This window comes from Beta vulgaris, chromosome 2 (assembly GCF_026745355.1).
Source record: "Beta vulgaris subsp. vulgaris cultivar EL10 chromosome 2, EL10.2, whole genome shotgun sequence".
Lineage (NCBI taxonomy): Eukaryota > Viridiplantae > Streptophyta > Magnoliopsida > Caryophyllales > Amaranthaceae > Beta > Beta vulgaris.
The window spans coordinates 42,868,279-42,890,130 of record NC_079203.1 but is presented as its reverse complement, the minus strand read 5'-3'; the positions used below and the strand labels follow the sequence as shown (position 1 = coordinate 42,890,130).

At 31.8% G+C, this 21,852-nt stretch overlaps 1 protein-coding gene across 1 annotated transcript; it reads left to right on the top strand.

Annotated features, from left to right (window-relative positions):
* Positions 1-5,584: 5,584 nt before the first annotated feature.
* LOC125494886 (putative F-box protein At3g58860) lies at positions 5,585-6,327 on the top strand. The gene is made up of 2 exons (XM_048638753.1): positions 5,585-6,073; positions 6,130-6,327. The coding sequence occupies exons 1-2, from the start codon at positions 5,585-5,587 to the stop codon at positions 6,325-6,327; spliced, it is 687 nt and encodes a 228-aa protein (XP_048494710.1).
* Positions 6,328-21,852: the final 15,525 nt, after the last annotated feature.

Here is a 21,852-nt window from a genome sequence, read left to right as displayed (position 1 = left end):
GGTTGCTAAAAGATGGGAAGTAAAACTTCATAACAAGTTCTATTTCCTGAAAATGGAGGAAATAACTTACCTAGTCCCCTTAAGTAGGTGGAAATTCCCATGAGAAATAGAATTTCCTTTGTTCAACCAAACAAAAAAAAATGTACTTTTAAAAAATAAAATTTCATGAATAATGTAAATTCATGGGAAGTTATATTTACCAATTTCAACCAAACAAGTCCTTAGTTTAATGATAGTTTGTTCGATAGAAATTATTGATTTTTTTCTAATAGTCTCATATTCTTTTAGATCATATATCTATTGTAAATGTCGTATGCATTTTATTCGATTATGGAAATTAAAAAATAAATTTTTTTTGTTGTTAGAAAATCTAAAGTGTAAGAGGAGGATGGTTGGTGGTGATGGGCCAGTATAGAGAGAGAAAGGAGATTCACCTAAGGCAGAAAAGGACAGTGCTTGCTAACGTGCACACGCAAATTTTTAGTAAATATATATTCATTTTATATTAATTAGAATTTGTCAGAATTTTTTTGGTAAATTAGGAAGAGAACAAAAAAGGGCAAAGCCCACTAGTAAGACTGATTGGAGAAGATTGTGTGATAGGAGATTGAATTTCAATGGATCATATTGCACTTTAAGTGGTAAGAAGAGCAGCACCTTAAAATTTCATGTCTTTTTTTTTATTTCTTTTTGGTAATTATAATTCTGTGGATGATTATAAAGAGGTGGGATTTTTTTTAAAAAGGTCAGTTTATCTTATAAAATAAAATTTGGTAAAATTTCTTGGCTATGGAATTCTGTGTTGGCAGATTCTGTTTCACATTTGGCTTATCACAATTTCCCACCTCATAATAATGTCCACCAATGAGAATAGTTTTTTCTGATCTGATTTCCTAGACTTCAGGGAAAAAATCTGGATTTGCTCAACTGTTTAGGAAGGAATTAGAGAATAAGTAAGGATGACATTGTTACATTACTCTCCCTTAGTAGTTTTGGTAGGATATGCATGCATGTTATATTAATATTTTTTTTTTCAATTAGTGATTTATTAGTGATTTAAAATATTTGATTTAAATAGATATTTATAATAATTTTTTAATTTTTTTTAATATGTTTTTCTTAAATCAATATTTTGCTATTTTTTAGTTATATGTTCATCATTATTCACATCTCTATTATTTAAGTAAAGAAAATATATATATAAAAAAAAAACTTGTGTTCAAATAAAGCGAAAGTTTTTGTGTATCAGATTCAATCGATGAATACTAATAAAGTGAAAGAATTTGATTTATATAATAGAAATTAGTGAATAATAAACAAAATTTAGGTTTTAAAATATTTCAGTATAATTATTAATATGAAATTCAAGTATTTATTTTTTTGTTCTGATTGTGCCCATCAATTTGTATTGTTAATTTAAATTTTTGATTAGAGTTTTCACACATATTTAAGAAGAGAAAATCATTCTCCTTAGTTTAATATTTATTTAAAAATTTCAAATGCAATTTCATTACTAATATGTTCAATATATATGACAAGTAGGAAGAAAAAAGACTATTTAATATATATGATAATTAAAATTCATTAAGGGTATATTAAATTTTTTGTAAAGGGACACCATTTTCCTCCCCTATTTACTTATATAATACTAGCACTATATGCATGCGATATTATATTAATATTAATAGTAAAATCATTAAGTGTTAAAAAACTAACTTAATAATAGTAATATTTATGGTGAATATTGATGAGCTTTATGATTTTTTTATTTGCATTGCTCTAGTGTAAAAGAGTAATATTTTCCAGAAAGAACTATGTCAAGATACGATATGTTATCTTATTTGGTAGACAATTCAACATTTCTCCTTTTAAACAATGATTTAGGTTATGTTTATTTATTTATTTAAAAATACATATATTTATAGGCGTATTTTATGAGTAGTAGTTCAATTTAATTCCACTGGCTAATTTAGGAATACTATATATGGTGATTACTGAGTAGTGCTTCAATAAAAAAAAATTAGAAAATGATATTATTTGATGCTTTATGTTTATATATTTCTTTAATTATTTATTATTTCAACTGATTGTGGGCCCTAAAAAACAAAAAAAATGATATTCTCTAAGTTCCTTAATTCTTTTATGGTTTTTTAATGCATGTTATATTTGAAATTGTTATTGCAATTGAGAATTTAGACAGTAAGAATCTCAGTAAATTTTTGCTTTTATAATCGTTTAAAAATTGATTTTGTCAACAGTTTATTTTCAATTGTTAGTTTCCTCTTTTTACACATTTTTATGTATTTTTTTGGTAATGTAGAACTTTCCTTATTACCCATATTTGTAAATGAGGAAAGAATTAAGAAAATCTGTAATTTAATTTTTTTGGGAGATTAAGGGTATATAAGTATTTTTAAGAATGGACACCATAGCTCACCCCTTGTCTTATATAATAGACTAGTCTTATATGCATGCGATGCGTGCGTTAATTTTAAAACTTGTTATTCTATTATATTTACTTCATTTGTACTACATAGTTATGATTACACTTAAAATATGAAAGATTAATAGTTAGATGAATTTAGATATATTAATTTACTAATGTAAAAAACTAATAAAGGTTGTGAGCAATTTTTAATATTAATTTTTTATAAAGGAATTTTGAACAAAAAGAATAGACATAATAAGTTGGTTTGACTGAACTAAAGAGTATCAAAGATAGTGAGTGTTTCAAACTTTTAGGTGTACGTCATGTATACCATTTTCTCTTATAAAAATAAGTCAAGATATCTTGTCCTTTTAATTTTTTAATTAAAGTATTTGATGCATATACCTTTTTTTAAAAAACTTTTTTAGAATGGCAAGTTGAAATGAGAAAGGGATTTTTAATTTGTTCTCTTTTGAAACTTTTTTTCATTCCATTAAATCGTTAAGGGTAATTTAGTATTTTCAAAGGGGGTGGGGGAGACACCATCTTCCTCCCCCCTTCACTTATATAACACTAGCTTTTAATGCACGCAATGCGTGCAACGATATTTCCCTCAGTTGCAGAGTTGGCTTTGATGGTCATGGAACTGGCTTTCGCGCAGCCCGTCATGGATCTCTGAGCTTGCTTGTGGTGATGACCAAAGCTCTGCAATTCATGTTGATATTCGATTATGGGCAAAAATTTTTGATTTTAATATATGGGTTTAAATATTTTTCTTTTATTTCCCCCAAATTTGAGTTCTCATATCATGTCTCAATTTTTTAAAATATTTGGGCACGAATATTAATGTTATATTTACGAAACTTGATTTTTTGATTTTAATATATGGATTTAAGTATTTTTCTTTTATTTCCCCCAAATTTCAGTTTTCATATTATGTCTGAATTTTTTTAAATATTTGGGCACGAATATTAAAGTTATATTTACGAAATTTGATTTTTTGATTTTAATATATGGGTTTAATTATTTTTTTCTCAAATTCTTTTTAATATATAGCCACAAAAACAATTCAAGTTCTCATATTTTGTCATAATTTTTTTTAATATCTAGGGCACGAATATTGAAGTCATTTTTGACGAAATTTCATTTTTTTCGACCATTTATGATGTAATTTAATTTGAATGTCAACTATCTTCGAATTAAATTTTAAATAAACTGTAATTTAAGTTAAAATGTTTTTGGAATAAAAAATATAATACAATACATATTCGTAAGAGTTATTGTAATTTGAGTGTAATTTTAATCGAACATAGAATATATTTTTAAGATTTGCTGAACTTAGAACAACACACATAATTTTATTTTCAACTAGTTATTAGGCCCGGGCTATGCCCCGGGTAAGAAAAAATTTCATTTATTAATATAATATTTTATGATAATAACAATAAATAAAACTTAGCCTAGTGGTTAAGACTGTAGTATATGTACTTGAGGTCTCGGGATCAAACTCTATACTACGCAATTTCTAAAAAAAATTATTGTATATTACATGAACTGTAACTCCCTAGGGGTAGTACTGTAGTGCTCAACACTGCTCTTCAAATGGCATCATGCATACATAATTAATTTTAATGAACATGCAAATTTATTTATTTTTAAGGATGCAAGGGATACGTTTAATAACATTAACTAATTACAACACATATTTTTAATTTTGTGGAAACATGGATCATTAAGAGATGTTAGATGAGATGGTGATTCTTTGAAAACCCTTACGTAAGGTCAGAGGTTCGAGCCCAGGCTTCAGCATATTTATTTTTTAAATAATGACCACTTGACTTTGTTGGTTAACAGACACGTGGCAAAATTCTAGTGGCAGGAGGAGAGTGCCACGTGGCGCATCGACGTTGTTACGCACGCCTTTTAATATATATGTATAGATGTATAGATGTATAGATAACGAACTACGTAGGTGATTAACGGTAACGAATCGGCAAATTTTAGAGTTTCGTATTTGAGAATGTCGTGAAGCTCTAATCTATGAAGAGAAATGTTTTTTTGTTTGTTTGGAGGTTGTGTTATGGAAAAATTGATTTGAGATGATGTTATGTCGTGTAATTTTTTTTTGTTATTGTATGTAGTATTAACATTTGGTAAGTTTTTGATCGATTATGAATCTTTTTTATTGGCAAGTTTATGTGATTGAATCTTGTATGAGTTGATTGGATTTAAACTTGATTTGATTGATATTTTTGTTTTGGCAAGTTTATGCATGGAATTGGGGTTGATTAGGTGCCTAGAGGTAATTATTTGTGGAAACTTGAAATATAATACTATGTTGAGGGCATTTTAGTAAATTCCAAGGGGGACACCATTGCTCCCCTGGCTTATATAATAGATAGATAATATAGAGATTAGTAGACATTAAACAGATGGTTTATGTTTTTTCAATTTTTAGAGATATGAATACAGTAAAAAACTTATTATATATATGTCTATTTAATTTTATTGATATGCAATTGCATACGATTACATATATATATATATATATATATATATATATATATATATATATATATATATACATATATATATATACACATATGTATACATATGTATACATATGTGTATATATATATATGTATATTATATATATATATATAATATATATATATATATATATATATATATATATATATATATATATATATATATATATATATATATATATATATATAGGGGTGGGATCCGCTGAAAACCGCTCTTAATCTGAAAACTGAAAACAAGGGTAACTTTTAACCTCTTTAGGGTAACTTTTAACCCCTTTAGGATAACTTTTAATACTTTTAGGGTAACTTTTAATACTTTTAGGATAACTGTTGTCAATTTTGGGGTCACTTTATTATATTAAGGTAGTTCTATATATTTCAAGAATAACTTTATTTATTATAAGAGTAAGTATTACCACTTTTAGGGTAACTTTTACCATTTTAAGGGTAACTTTTAGCAATTTTAAGGTAATTTTATATATATTTTAAGGGTAACTTTTAGCATTTTTAGGGTAACTTTATAGGCTACAAGAGTCTTTAATGGACTATTGCTCGAAAATTCTAGTGCCATTTGGTTTTCCAAAAACACCTCCTCCCCACTATTCTCATGGTAGTCGACGAACAAATACCTGAGGATGAACTTTCCGGCGAATTAGCCGGCGATCTTGAACTCGCGCGAGGTAAACGCCTGAAAATCCCTCCTCATCGACTCACTGAGTTGCCCGATTTAGCACTCGCTCACATTCTCTCTCACCTCTACGTCAAAGAAGCAGCGAAAACCATCGAGTTGTCCAAACAATTCAACTCAGTCTGGAATTCGGTCTCCACACTCACCTTCTCCGACGAAAACTATCGCAAATTTGGCAACTCCTTCATCGAACTTGTCGACTCTATGTTAGGGTTTCACAATGGCAAAAAAATCGATCCAAAATATACGAATTTCGTTGATGAATGGATTGAATTCGCTATTCAAAAGCAGGTCAAATCTTTGTGTTTGGATTTTACTCAGAAATCTAGTAGTAATTATCATCAGATTGCATGTGTTGAGTATAATTTGCGTGAATTTCTGTACGATGATGCGAATTTGGTGGAATTGGTACTTGTTTATGTAGATTTTCTCCTGAAGGATTATATAATTGGAATTGTTTGAAGTTACTGAGTATAACGAAAATTGAATTGGATGAGGAGATGATTTTTAGGGTTTTGTGTGGGTGTCTTGTGTTGGAGATCGACGTTGTAGGCTTGGAGCTTATAGAATGGAGTGGGTTTGATAAGCTAAAGATTGAGTTAGTTAGTTTGAGGGTGTTGAGGATTGTTTTGGGATGCATCAGTAGAAGAGCAGAGGAGTAAAGAGAGAAGTAGAGATGCAACTCAAGTGAGGGAGAGAGTACGCGAGAACCATTCGATTAGAAATCAACGCTCCAGATCTTCTGTTTTCAGTTTTTATTACTAATGAATTTATCATATCATGCTAAATTTTTTTAAGAGGAATATCAGATCTATATAATTGGATATGTGTCGATGATCCTCATTAAAAAAAAAAAGATGAATTATTAAAACTAATATATCTAAATAGAGTAACATTTTTATTTAATGACGAGTGAATGCCTAACAAATTGAATTAAAAATACTCACCATTCTTTCATCTAATTGTTTTATGGTCGTAAAAATCACATGTAACTACTATTACTTCCTCCATTTCATATTAGATACTACACTTTAAGAATTACGGATTTGAGTCAATTTTTCTTAGTGTATAATTAGATGAGAAGGTGTATGTGATTAAATTAATTAATAATATAACTAATATATTACACAGTCCCCTGTGAGCCACCAACACCACCCTACCACCACCAGTTGCCACCACTCTGCCAACTTCACCACCACAACCACCCCCCCAACCGCCACCACCAACCACTCCGCCACCACCATCAGATGCACCATCACAAGCACCCCGCCACCACTATCTTTCATTTTTTCAAATCCTACCAAAGTTTACGAAAATTCACCAAAATCCTTCTACCCATTGCTTCTATGTGAGAAAAATTCACAAAAATTCACCAAGATCTTCATTTAGATTATTTAAAGATCGAAGGAGAGAGAAACAATCTTCGTGAAAATAGTATAGGAAAGATAGATCTAACCCTAAACAAAAACAACAAAAAATGGAAAGAAGGAGATCGAAGGAGAGAGGAAGAATCTTCGCGAAGACGAAGGAGATCACATGAGAGAGAGAATGAAAATGAAGATGGAGATAAGGGATAGATGAGAGAAAATGAAGATGGAGAAGATCACAGGAGAGAAAAAGAAGGAGATCGAATGAGAGAGAAAGAATAAGAGAGAAAGAAGGAGATCGATGGTGGTGGGGGTTCATGTGGCCCTTGTGCTAGGCGATCGATGGTGGTCATGCTTGTACTAGGCGGTCGATGGTGGTGGCGGTTGGTGCCTAGTGGTTGTGGCAGTTGTGGGAGGCGGTAGCTAATTGTGGTGGTTGAATGTTGATGAAGTTAGTGGAGATGAGATGGTGGGTTTAATGGTGGCGGGTGGGGTTTAAAGGAGGGGAGGATATAGGAGAGGGGGTGGTTGAGGTGTATGTTTATATTAGGAGTATTTATTAATATAATAATATTAGATTAAGCTAGATTAGTGTAGATTAATATTATAAGTGAGGGTAAAAAAGTCATTTTGCTAGTAAAAACTTTCTAAATAAGGAAAGAAAAAAAATATAGCATTTAATTTGAAACATCTCATTTAGAAAAGTGTAGCATCTAATATGAAATGGAGGAAGTATTTTTGATAAGCGCGGGTAACACATGTAATATGTCACACGCTACTTCCTGTCAAGCGCTGATATGACACTAATCAAAAGCTTTATATAGGTTTTAAACCTTTAACCAGTTACTTTATAGTATGTAATTTGGTGAAGTTTTGTTCCATTTCTACACTATTTATTCAACTTGTTGGACCCATATAATTTTACACTCTCTGACAACCTCAATTTTTAAAGGATGTCTAAGCCTAGTGGTTAAAATTAAGGTGTTGTGAATGATAGGTCACAGGTTCGAATCTCCCATTTTCTTATTTGTACTTTGTAGTTTGTACTGCCTTCGTGGCTCATATGGATAAAAAAACCCCACAATTCTATCCTAATTAAGTAAACAAAAAATAATTTACTTGCAAACTCTCTTGTTTCGCTGCCTTGGTTTATGTCGTTACAGTAGATAAGAAGATGCTTAAAAAGCAAAGGGAATATTATTACAATATCCAGTCCGTTTTTTATGCAACACACCACACGAAGCCCAAACCGTGCGGCCACATTATTGTAGCTCTTCCTCCTTCCTCACCCCAATTCCTCTTCTCCTCACATTTTTCATTTTCCCTCTCCTCCCGCCCTAATTCCTCTTCGCGAAAACACCGATGGCAACCACCACCACCACCGATCTCCTTGAGTCCTTCCTCGATTCTCTCTCATACTCTCGCTGTCGCAATCGACGGAATCTCGGCTTCTTCTGTGGGGTTCGGCTACGAGATTTCTATCCAAAATCGTTTAGTTAAACAAGCTGCTTGGGCTTATCTTCAACCAATTTTTTCTTCTTCTCCTTTTTCCTCTTCTACCAGATTTTGCTTTTCCTACGACTTTTTCCGACCGATTATCGTTGTTTTCCGACGCCTTATGTCAGAAACTGCTACACGTGTCTATCACAAGTTGGTCGACGCTTTGTGGCTCATCCTCTGCAGATAACAATGGTTTCTATTATGTTCTTTTTTTAATGGGTTCAATTTGCAGCAATTTGATGGAGTTAAGAGGAGTGATGTGGTTGATTGTTTGAGTCGGTGGTTGTGGTGGTGGTGTGGTGGTGATGGGGAGGAGGAGAACGTGGTGGTTCCATGGTTTGTTCAAAGAGATGGGATGGAAATTGAGAAATGGTTTGGTGTTTGTATAAAGTAACCCATGCTTTCACTAAAAAGTAACCCTTCAACATTACAAAAAAGCAACCCTTATCATTTGAAAAAGTAACCCATAGTTTCAGTAAAAGTAACCCCTATTTACCGTAGAAGTAACCTCTTATAATTACAAACGTAACCTATACTTTCAGTAAAAGTAACCTCTTATCATTACAAACATTAATCTCCAGTTCCAGTCAAGTAACCGCTTAGCATTCGAAAAACTAATCCTTAGTTTCACTAAAACTAACACCTAAAAAATAGAAGAAAAAAACCTAGATTCAACAAGAGTAACCCCTGTTATGAAAAGTAACCCCTCTGAAAATAGATTCAAAAGTAATTCCTGTTACGAAAAGTAACCCCTCGCTCTGAAAACGAATTCACGCTTGAGCTTTTTTTAGGGAACGCGGGTTACACTATCAAGCCTAACTTGGGCCTTTTATTAATCGGCCATACTATTTGTTCAAGGTGTGAGACCTGCCTTATACAAAAGTTTGTGTATCTAAGATATATTCTTAAAAAAATTTAATAGTCTTTTGGAGGGATTTGTTGAAATGTAACACAAGAAAACAAGTCTTGCAATATATTTATTTTTCCCTCTCCAATAGCATGGGGATTTTTTTTTAATCTCTTTTTATTCCTCTTTTCTCCTTGATTCTCGTGCACATCTCAACATTACGATGATGCGAATTTGTTGAAGTATATTTTTTGATTTTACATGGAGTCCTTAATCAAGAACCGAAAACAATGATAAAGGATACTAGTGATATAAATCGGATCAATCTCAAAACTTGACAATACAAGTAATCCAGTTGAAACTAATTACTTATACTAACTGTCTCAAATTATTGAAATGTAACACAAGAAAACACTAACCCCATTAAAATCCATGAACTAGTTTTTTTTATTATTATTTAAGAATAATAATAGCACGGAGTATGAATGGGGATTTGATTTATATATTCAATATAACAAATAAATAAAATTTATAACAAATAAACAAAATTTTAACACCTTCCATGCATTTGATAATGGGTCAAAATCGTTCGCTCTGATACTATGATTAACTTCATCGGGCCTAACGGCTAACACAAATCCACGACAGAGGAGAGTCTGACTACATTAAAGGTTAACAACGTATTCCATCCAAAAACAATTTGTAATAGGTGGACTAACGCAACAATCTATATTTTAAGTGATTCTATCCCTGCTGATTTGAAATAAAACCCTAGCCCTCTCTCTTTTTTCTCTCTAAAACCCTAGCCTCCTCTACCCCTTCTTCATCAGTTAGGGGCTGCCATGGATGATTTCATCCATGGTAAGCCCCTTTTTTCGCTTTTATTTTCAGTTTTTATTTCATTTTCTTGTTTTGTTGAATAAATTAGTATCTCTTTGTGAGATTTCTTTAAACCCTGTTATGGGGTTTTTAGTCTCTGTTGTGGAGATCTCCTTCTCTCCTATGGGAGTTGTGAGTGTAGTTTTTTTTTTGTTTTTAGGTATGAGAAATTGTTCTTATTGGTTGAAGTTCGAGACTCAACATGAAGGTATTGGAATCTCGGATGCGGTTAACATGGTTCGATCAAGAATGTTCTTCCCAAACTATGTCAGAATGATAGACTACTCATCAATAGCTGTTTGATTCAGCAAATACAAGGGGGCTGCGCTGTATTGCTCGATTTGGTTCATTATAGTTTCTTCGAAGACGAATTTGATTTAATCTTGTTTAATTGTATATTGTTTTTCTTTAATATCTATTGTAGATGCCGTTTGGCCTTCCATTAATAAAACTAGTCTTTTGTGCAAGCGATGCGTGCGATGATATTTTTAGGCCTAATACTAAGTAGTAAACAAACTGAAAATGCAAGTTAGTATGTAAGTTCACCTCTATTTTGTGAATAAGATTCTTCCATGTTCTTTTTATGTTGTCATTCATTTTTGTGATTTTGAATAGTTTTTTGTTTCTCAAGTCTTATATGCGCATGTTCTTTTATAATCAGTATGATGTTCTTTACTAAATATCGTCATGTTCTTTTTTTTTTTTTGAGTTTATTCATTTTTGTAATTTATAATAGTTTTTTATATGGATTTCAGTAATTTCTCTATGATCCCAAAATTGTAACCGAAAAGTATAATACAATTTTAGTTTTTTTTCCTTGTCTAACTTCTAAATTCTGATTTCACAGATATTTAAGAATTTTCATCATTTTAATTTTTTCTCCTTTTCTAAATGTTCACACTTTGAGTTTCAATTATATTTGAAAGGAAATTTAAGTTTTTCATACACAATCTGATTTTGCATGAAATGGTCATTTTTAATTTTTCTCCTTTTCTAAATTTGAACACTTTGATTTTCAATTATAGGTGAAATGAAATTTCAAATTTTTCATACACAATCTGATTTCGCATGAAATGGTTTTTGCAAAGCATTTTATAGAAATAAAATACCGTTATTTGTTCATTATTTATACTTATTTATTAAAGTGTTTTTAAATATTATTTGATTGTAGTTCAAAGAATCTTATTTCTACAAAATGGAGGTGAACTTAAATACTAACTTGCATTTTCTTTTTGTTTACTACTTAGAATAATTAGGCCTAAAAATGTCATCGCACGCATCGCGTGCATAAAAAGCTATGTATGTATAGTCGTCAATGATAATAACATGAAATATATTTGTTGATCAGTGAAAGTAGAAGCTAATCAAGCAGGTATTTTATTTCTATAAAGTTATAATAAGAGGAAACTTTAATTTTCCTCATATAAGCTAATCAAGTAGAAGCTAATCAAGCAAGTATTTTGTAATTTAGAAAGGAAAGGGGGGCAAAATAGTCGGTTCAAAAAAGGACACCGTTGCTCCCCCTTCCCTTATGTAATAGAGATTTCTCTTTAAAAAAAAAAGTGATTCTATCCCTATTTCTTCAATGTTGGATATATAACTAATAACTATTCCCAACAAACATGTGATTATACTCTTAACACATATTCACATAATTATATTTTATAAACAATGTTTTAAATATGCATAATTGAGCGCATTTTATAAAGTCTATCCTAAATCCCTTAAGAAAAATACTATCTTCTTAACTCTCAAGTGTCCTTTTCAATATGTTAGATGCCCTCATGTAAAATTAAATTTTCACCTATGCAAATATGGATTTTTATCATTTAAGCTGACACTTGTGTTTGTTTTTGTTTACATAAACAGCATTTTCTAACTTTTCGTGACTTTTTTTTTTGACATCATCACTCATTGTATTTGTGCCAAAGACAAAGATGCATCTAACTGACGGTCTCTATATCTTATTTAGTTCTAGTCTACTTCCTCCATTTTGTAATATTTATAATGTTTTTTGTTTAAGAAATTTTTTATCACTTTTTTTTTTTTGACAATATATTATCTTTTTATTTCTCTTACAACAAAGGAGATTTTTTTTTTTTTATCTCTTTTCATCTCTCCTTTTTCCTTGGTCTTTGTGAACATTTCAAACTTACAAGTATTAAAAAAAAGCAAATATGTTTTTTGGTTGTATACGGAGTCCTTAATCAAGAATAACCAAAAACAATAATTATGGATACTCGTGATATAAATAGAATTCGATTCCAAGTCTTTATGAGTATTACTACAAAAGGTGTTACCAAATAGTTAGTTAGCATTTTCTCCAATAGAGATATAATATACAAGCACTATTTTCAAATCTATATTCGACATCTCCCCATTAATTAGCTAGAAAATCATACAATGTACTTATAGTGAAGTATCTCCATGTAAGATCATGTTAAATTAATATAATTTTTAATATTTTCATATTTTTGCTAATATGTAATTAATGATATTAATAACCTAAGTTATACATTAGATATCGTGCATCAAATATTCCAGATGCTAGTGCACACAATGCCTCGATGTTGGATCCACCACCGAAAAGAGTCCAAAAGAACGCAAAGTCTTATAAAAGTCTGTCTCACATTAACACTAACGTGAGACGAGTCTGTTTTTCCTCCAATTCTTAGCCTCGACTTTCATTTATGGTTTTATGGTTAATAATTGTGATTCTGGCTATTAGTTACTATATTTTGATAAATAGTTATGATATTTGGGTATTTAGTTATTATTATTTTTTACACAGAAAACGCACAAAACTCAGATTATCTCCTACAATTTGACGACTTTGAATCTCTCCTATGGCGAAAATGTTGAAGAAATATCAACAGTTCTCAAACACAACAATTGGAAAATTTTAATGGGTTCTTCAAACATCACTAAATAGCTAAACCCATATATTATTCAATATGTTCTTCATCATAATCAGTTTTTTTGATCCAACTAAACTTTTGGATTTCTTCAACTGGTCACATTTTCAATAGGGTACTCATCAATATTTGTTTTCTTTCTCAATTTTGGTTGTTCTTCTTTGATATAGTGATCACTGTTTGTAAGAAAATGAGTTTCTTAATTGAAGCTGCTAATGTGTTTTTGTGTGTTAAAGATGGTGATTTTTGCCCTAGTTTGGTTTGTTGCAATTCTTTGTTGTCTGACTTATTAGTGCATTAGTTTTTTTGAGAAAGACATAATTACTTATGCGTGATATTGAAGTTATGGCCAATAAAATGCATTATAATTTGATTTTTATGATATAACTAATATATTTCATCGCTTAATTAATATACTCCAGCACTTAACTAATATACTTCAGCGATTAACTAATATACTCCAACGACTAACTAATATACTTCAACACTTAACTAATTCATCCAGAATCAAATTAAGGCTAGCATAACTAATAGGTGCAAGCGCTTAACTAATTCTACTGCTGGTTTGATGCACGCGCGTGATGTCAGCATGCCATCAGCAGTCTCACGTTAACACTAACGTGAGACAGTCTCTCCAAAAACGGACTTCCAAAAGTACTACTATGTCCGATACCATATACTTTTTTTTTCCACTTAGCTTGTGTAATTGGAAATAACTTCCCCACCTATTGAGATGGGGATAATTTTAGCCTAGTTGAAAGAGTAAAAGACAATGTTTGGGGTGAGAGAGTTGCATGATAAAACAAGACTAATTCTAAAACTAATTAACTAGCATATTGTGGAGTGCTGAAAATTGAAAGGTCGTGTGAAGTTTTCGTTTCACACACAAGAATTTGCCGAGTGTAACCACTATTGACTATTGAGTTGTTTGTGGACCAAATCCTGTTTGGTGGAGGATATAAGATCCTGTAATTTAGGGGGTCCAAATCAAGCAAATTGTTGTGCTGGATTTGTATTTTACTACTATTTAGCCATGCCCACAAAAATGTATAGCAAGCTAATTGTCTCAACTCTCAAGGATGTTCATGTGAGTCTTTTGTCCACTGCTTATTGCTAAGATAACCATACAATACCAATTTATCTCTATTCAAGCTAGAGGTTATATTATCTCGCCTTGTTTGGCACACGAAATGGCTAGTGGTTTTTATATCTAAGACCAGGAATAGACGTTGATGAGATTTCTATATATGAGCACCATAAATAATCTCATGTGTTAAATGTTTTAAGGGAAAACGATTTTTTCAACTTAAGCCTAGATGCAAATGCACAGAGTAATTACTCAAGCATGGGTCAAATGAGCTATGGATAATTTCTAACTACCCATAATGCTCAAATAACCTGATGCATATTTACTGTAAAACAAGGTTGGCTTCCTGATCCCAGATCGATCATTTGCTTAATGCTTAGAATGCCACAACTTTGTAATTGCAGAAAGATATACAAAAAGGAAGGTGAATAAGTGCATTTGATATGTTAAAGATGCCAACTTCGTCGCTGATTCACTAGCCACAGTGGCGGATCTTAACTAACTATTTAACAGTGGCGGAGTTGATAAAATGAAAGTTTTAGTGTAAAATTTTAAATGATGAATAAAAACACTAATAAACACCAAAATATAAATATACTATTATTAATGGCTACAAAGAGCTTGTAGCTAATGTAATAAATCAAAATCTCAAAGGTGCAATTTTTAAGAAATTGTTTTCATTTATTTGTTTGACCATTATGAAATGTTCAAGAAATTGAAGGTATAGTTCGTTAGCAACTAAATAAATTATTCCAGTAAAAAAACCTAAATAAATTACCAAATTGCTTTCTTAAGTCACAAAAAAGAGATAAACTTATATTTTATGATTGCTAGGAATGAGTTTGAGAAAATAAGAAGTACTATTATAGTTAAATAAAAAAAAAGTTTTTTTTAGAGAAGAAGAGTAAAAGATAGTACAATCAATGGAATTTTTTTTCTAAATTAGGCAAATTGATATAAGCCAAAGATAAAGGAGAAGAAAAGAAGGAAAAGAAAAAAAAAAGAGAGCATTTAAAAATGAAGAAAAACAAAAAAAGTCCAAATGTGTTGATGCAAGTTCAAAGTTCAAACCTTGCAACCTGCTCAAACTTCCTTTTACACCTTACTTCACTGCCACTGTGCCACAGTTTATTTTGTGATATGAACTATAATTTACTTAATTTATCTTATATAGTTATGGGGGGCCAAACCCCACCCACCCCTTCTATAATCCGCTCCTGACTAGCCAAGCAGAGCATCGACAAAAGAATCTGAATTTCTTGCTTGGATGTGAAAATCATACATATATCTTGTTGCACTGAATCTCCTAGTGTTCTTTATGTTTTGTCGATAATGGATTTAGGTGCTATAACTAGCTGCAGTCAACCATTTATACCCAGACTTTTGAGTCACTTAATGAAATAAAATCACTCCCAGATCTGAAAAAAAGGATCACCTCCTATAAACAAGTGGCTTAACTGCAAGATGGATTTCAAGAGGCGGGTGATTCATTATGTTGCGTGCTTATCACAAAGTTTATATAGCTGGCTGAAATAAGCTAGTTAAGCTAAGTTGTAACGTTAGTAGACATGCCATCCCAAACAGAGTTCATGATGATGTACAAGATCAAGTCCAAGAAATGACACCTCTAATAGTCTAATAGAGAAACAAGTACACAGGAACCAAAGACATAAATCTGTAGGTGAAAACACAAAAAAATTATCACCACTTAGTAATTATATTGGGATCAATTGTCGCTTAACAAGAACATATCAACTGTCTCAACCTCCTCGCATTAGAAACCACTTGTTACAAAATATGGCATAAAAGAGGGTCAGGAGGATGGTTAACACACACACAAAATCGATAGCTTTTGATTCACAACGCATAGATATAAATGAAGCAGCAGTGGCTGCGTTGTAAGTGACTCTAGGAAGTGGAGCTAGACAAGCAGGTGCCCTCATCAATTAACCTTCCATCTTCAGTTGCCATGAAGTATAACCAGAAGTTCGCCACTGGTTTTTTCTTCCGAATACCATGGTGAAACTGGAAAAGGATGTTCATCACCATCTCAAATATTGATGGTGTAGCATGAAAATTGTCATCTATGGGAGTTAATCCCTTCTTGAATGCAAGCTCTGGAAGAGGGGGAAAGTAGAAAAAGAAGAGAGTAAGATAGGTTCGATTTATTAAAAATAAACACATCCATATAGAGAAAATAGAGTGTCTAAACAAAAGGAGTAAAAATTAGCAGTTTGAAATTGTTGAAATTGACCCAACTCTTTGAAGTAGTAAGATTTTAAGTCATTGCAAAAAATGATTTTTATGTCTAGTAAGATTTTGGGTTTGATAAGTCGATCATAATTTAGCACCAAAAACTAAGCCAGTGAAAATAGCACTAAAAATAAACTGGCTAGATACAATCATACACCCTAATGAAATTGAAAATAGAAAATACAGAAATTACATCCAAATAGTTCCTTTTTCTAACTATCAGCTTAAGTTATGTGTAACTATAAATAACATTGAGATTTGGTAGTACTCACACCATTGCATATGCCACTTGTAAATTGTAATACTAACACTTAACATAATACCTGTGCCCAAACAAACAGCATGTAATTGGATGCTGCAAATAATAATAAGGGTATTAGACTTGTAAGAGTGAGGATCAGGCGCAGAATTTCATCAATGTCAGACAGGTCAGATCTCCATGAACCATCATTCACAAGCGCCACGATTCAGCTCCTGTGCAGACTTCACAACTGAGCCCCTTCTTCTATAGAAAAGCAAAAGCAGAAGAGTGAAAGCATTACCAGAAAAAATACACAAAAAGACAACAATAAGAAGTTCAAGATCAGCAATCACTATTTTCTTACGAAAAAACAGGCCATAGGACTAGTTCTATAATATACATGTAGCTCATAGATTAGATAGTACTCCATGGAATTATTTGTTCTCCAGATCACTTTCTATTAGATTATCTAACATGTGAATGCATTTTGGTCCATCAGGGAAAATCAAATGTCTCATGATGTATAATGTGAAGATTGGTGAGATCAAATTTCAAATATCCATTATAAAGCAATAAGTACTAACAATAATATTTAGCACCAACCACGAAAACGCAGGTTCTGAGTTTACTATAAGATACTGTGAGCTAATATTATCGACCTTCTCGGTAAAGAGGGATTGCATCAAAATTGCAAATTGCAATCTTTTTGGCATTCATTATCAGAGCATCGAATTCCATATTGACTAACCATAGAATAGAACATGCATATGAAGAATGTAATATTGACAAAACAATGCTGAAACTGAAAAATACTTATAGGGGACTAGTAGGGAGTACATAAAAGCTGAATGTTAACAACAACAACCATTAAACAAACAAGATAATTTACTATTCAAAAAAAAAAAAAAAACAAACAAGATAATTTTATTGCAATTGACTAAGACAAACAATATACATGAGTAATAGAATCTAACAGTAAATCTTTAACTAAAACCACTCATCACAAATACAAGTTTTTTAAAGTACTCGATCGATAACAAGTACATATTTGTTTCTTTGGAAGCCATTCGAATATGCACTTGACATGAAAAAGATGTTTACAACGAGTCATCTTCACATTCTCCTCTTCACTTGATATCTCTTCCAGACAAATTGAACACAAATTATCTTCACTTAACTCCTCTCCTCCTTTTACTAATTCTATTGTTGGTTTGATCTTCGTTAAAATCTTTGCTACTGTTATTTGCTCTTAGGCAACCTCCTCAGTACATTTAGCTATTCGTGAATTTTCACCATTCCTTGATAAAGTACTATGCGTGGCTTCTTGTTGAATACGAAACGACCTTAAAATGCTAATAACATGGTCGATTTTGTCTTCAGTTTGGTTATCAACATCATGCTCTATTTTGAAACATTTCGTAACATTATGATCACGCGGCATCCCATAAAAAAGTTCATGCTGCAGTTGCAGGCACCCTCCCGGCATCCCATAAAGAAAATCATGCGGCATCGTCGTATGAAGTTCATGCTGCAGTAGCCCGCGTCCTGGAGGCGTCCCATGAAAAAGTTCATGTGGCATCGTCGTAATATGATGAAGTTCACGCGGCAGTTGCCGGTGGTCTTGCGGCGTCCCATAAAAACGTTCAAGCGGCAGTAGCAGGCGGCCTTGCGGCATTGGATGAAAAATTTCATGCGGCATTAGCAGGTGACGTCTCTCAGTAGTAAGATGAGAATAATTGATACGGTGTGAAACATTATCATCATAGATTTTATCGGATACGGCCTCATGTGGTTCACCGACGTCAACAACATCTGCCACAAAAACCACCGTAGGACTTCTAGGATTAAGTCCAAGAGTTGTCGAACGAAAACGGAAGCAACTCATTATATAATCCAAGACTTGTTGAGCAAGCAATTCTTTTGTTTTAGCTCCAAAAACCTCAGCGTTCTTAAGAACTTCTTTAGGAAAATCAGGTAACTTACTTTTGTTGAGATAACGTAGCTTAAATTTGACAACAACATGAGAATGGTTGATTTTTTGTTCTTTAAGAGAAGATATGTTGAAGACAAACAAACCTTCATCAAAAGGTACAATATCATTATTCAGGTCTTTCCAAAGGCGATAGAGGCTTAAATTTGTGAGCTTTGTTTTTGGGTGAATTCTTGACATGCTGTTTGTTAGTTAAAGAATTTCTTTGTTCGGGTAATTTTGGGCGACTGTTTGTGAAGAATTGAAGAGAAGGAAGGCTATAATCGATCGAGTAAGGTGCTGTGAAGTAATTTGTACTGTATTGGGCATATTATTGAATGTGAGTTTTTTTATTACCAGCTTCAGATTATATAGAATAGAACACGTCCTAATTGAAAAAGAATTAGGAAACCTAAACCGAATGATGTTAGAAGAAATAACAAAATAAGATAGTTCCCTTATTTACTACAACTAACAACTCTACAAGTGATATATTGCTCGTGAGATACAAGCTAAGGCTGGATGTCATTACTGACTATTTTTTTTTTTTTGATGCAGAGGGGAAACCCAAACAAAAACAAACTAATAATCTAAATTCTAATTAAAACAATCAAACGAGGAGTAGTAACTCCTGAAATATCCTCGCGAAGGAGGGTAGCGATCTCTTGTGGTGGAGCCTCGAAGAACACTACATTAACACCAATAGCTACCCCTGAACCAGCTAATCTACTAGAATTTTTCGCACGCGATGCGTGCTTGGATTTTTTTCGAAACAAAAACTCGATTTTCTTCGGTATAAGAGTCAAAATTTGAACATTAGACATATGAAGTATAATTGTTTTTAGTTGCAAAATTTGATTGGTTTAGTTTCTGTCACTTAAGTCTCTCACCATTATTTTTGTCTTTTTTTTTATATAACTTTTCAAAGTTAAATTCTATGAAGAAAATAGAAATTTTATTGAATTTATTTATGATTTCTAATATTATTATTTTTTAGTTGATCTTTGAATTAAGTACAGTACTAACTTCTAGATTCTAAACACTATAAAAAAGTAAATAATTCTTTTCCATGTCTAACTTCTAAATTCTGATTTCACTACAAATACACCTCTATTTTTATCATAACCCACCATTAATTGTGAATGGTTCTTGAGAATAGTGATTTAATTTGTAAGTAAAGTTTTGTAAATGTTTTTGTATGTATTGACGTTCTAGGTTATTAGTTTTAGTTTGTATATTAATTTTAAGTTTTAATAAAGTTTTCCGATTATTTGAGTGATTTGCGTGATTTTTATAACGTGATTTTCTCAATTGCATGAGTGATTTGTATAATTTTTTCTTTTAAGTGATTTGTGAGTGAGTGTTGTAAATTAATTTTCGGTAGTTTTCTTTGAGTGCCAATTTTGATTTTGACATAATTCCTTTTGTAATTTAGAAAGGGAAGAGGGGCAAAATAGGCATTTCAAAAGAGGACACCATTGCTCCCCCCTTACCTTATATAATAGAGATCTGCCACTTTATTTCCTTCCCTGTAATAACAATGAGCTAATCTAAACTCCCAATCAATAGAATTGATGAGAGAATGTGTTAAATATGGATCTGGGCCGCACCCATTACAAGGAGAGAGAGTCCACTTCACAACACAAAAAAGGTTCCACCTTAAAACCATATGGCAATAAGGGGAGTAACCCCTTTGCATTATAAAGTGAGCCCATCTCTCTTATTTAATCAATGTGGGACACTCACATGTGGTGTGCGTTATACATCATAGCTTCAACATAACGACAAGCAGACAAAAGGTAAGCACATTCACCCCCATGGTGGTTAGCATTTTGAAGGACTTCTATGCACGCATTGTTGTCCATATGAAATTGTAGCTTAGTGAGTCCCAAATCCCTCGCCATTTCCAGTCATATAGCTACTGCTATAATGCAAGGATGTTAATTTTGTTTCAAACATTATGTAAAACTTTTTTTTAATGGCACCGTACCACCGTGTTAGGGTGCAAAAAAAAAAAGTTAATTTCCAGGATCCTAATTCCTACGTACCTTATTCTTCTTCCTTGCGGTTTTGCTACTTGTTGCCTCATTTTCTTTTTTGGTTAATAGGTTATTAGCACAATACAAACTAACCTTATATGCATGCGTACGAAAGCATATAAAAATTAAATTAATTGTATAGAATAACTGTCTTTGTATTTTGTTTCAAAGAACTACTGTGCAATTTAAATGTGGTACTTTTTTTTTTACTTTTTCTCTTTTTTCATTTAAATCGAGCAGTTAGTCATCCTTTTTTTTTTTCTTTTTCTATTTTTCAATATCCTCATGTGTTGCATATATAATAAAGATAACCCCATAATACAATGATAAAAATTATTAGAAGAAATGGTCTAATTTTAATATAAAGTAGACATAGTCACTAAATGAATTAAACTATCCACTGAAAGAAATTAACCTAGTGACTATTGGCCTAATCTTCTTTTTAATATTGAGCTTACCATTGCCTAATTTTAATTTAAAAGTAGGCGGTCTCTTAACTTACAAGACAAACTCATACAATGAAATGAGTACAACTTACCCATATTCAACTAGTTTTTAAGCCTAGGCTATGCCCCGAGTAAGAAAAATTTTCATTCATCAATATTGTTCTTTAAAATGATAACACTAAATTCAACTTGCTCTAGTGGTTAAAACTTTTGTATATGAACTTGAGGTCACGGGATCGAAACCTATACTTTGCAATTTCTATTTTTTTTATTATGCATGGATTGCATGAACTAACACTCCCTTAGGGAGAACGCCACGTGGTACCCTTCCTTGTTTAGGAACGTCTTTTAATATATTAGGTTCGGGCTATGTCCTGGGTAAGAAAAAAATTTATTTATTAATATAATACTTTATGAAAATAAGACTTAATCTAGTGGGATCATATCCCTGTACTACGCAATTTCTAATTTTTTTAATTGTACATGGATTACATGAACTAAAACTCCCTATAGAGAGAGCCACGTACGTGGCACAATTTCTTGTTTATGCACGCCTTTTAATATATTTGTATAGATATATATATATATAAATTGGTTAATTAAGTCTCTGAATTGACAGTGGAAAAAGAATTGAAAATAGGCTG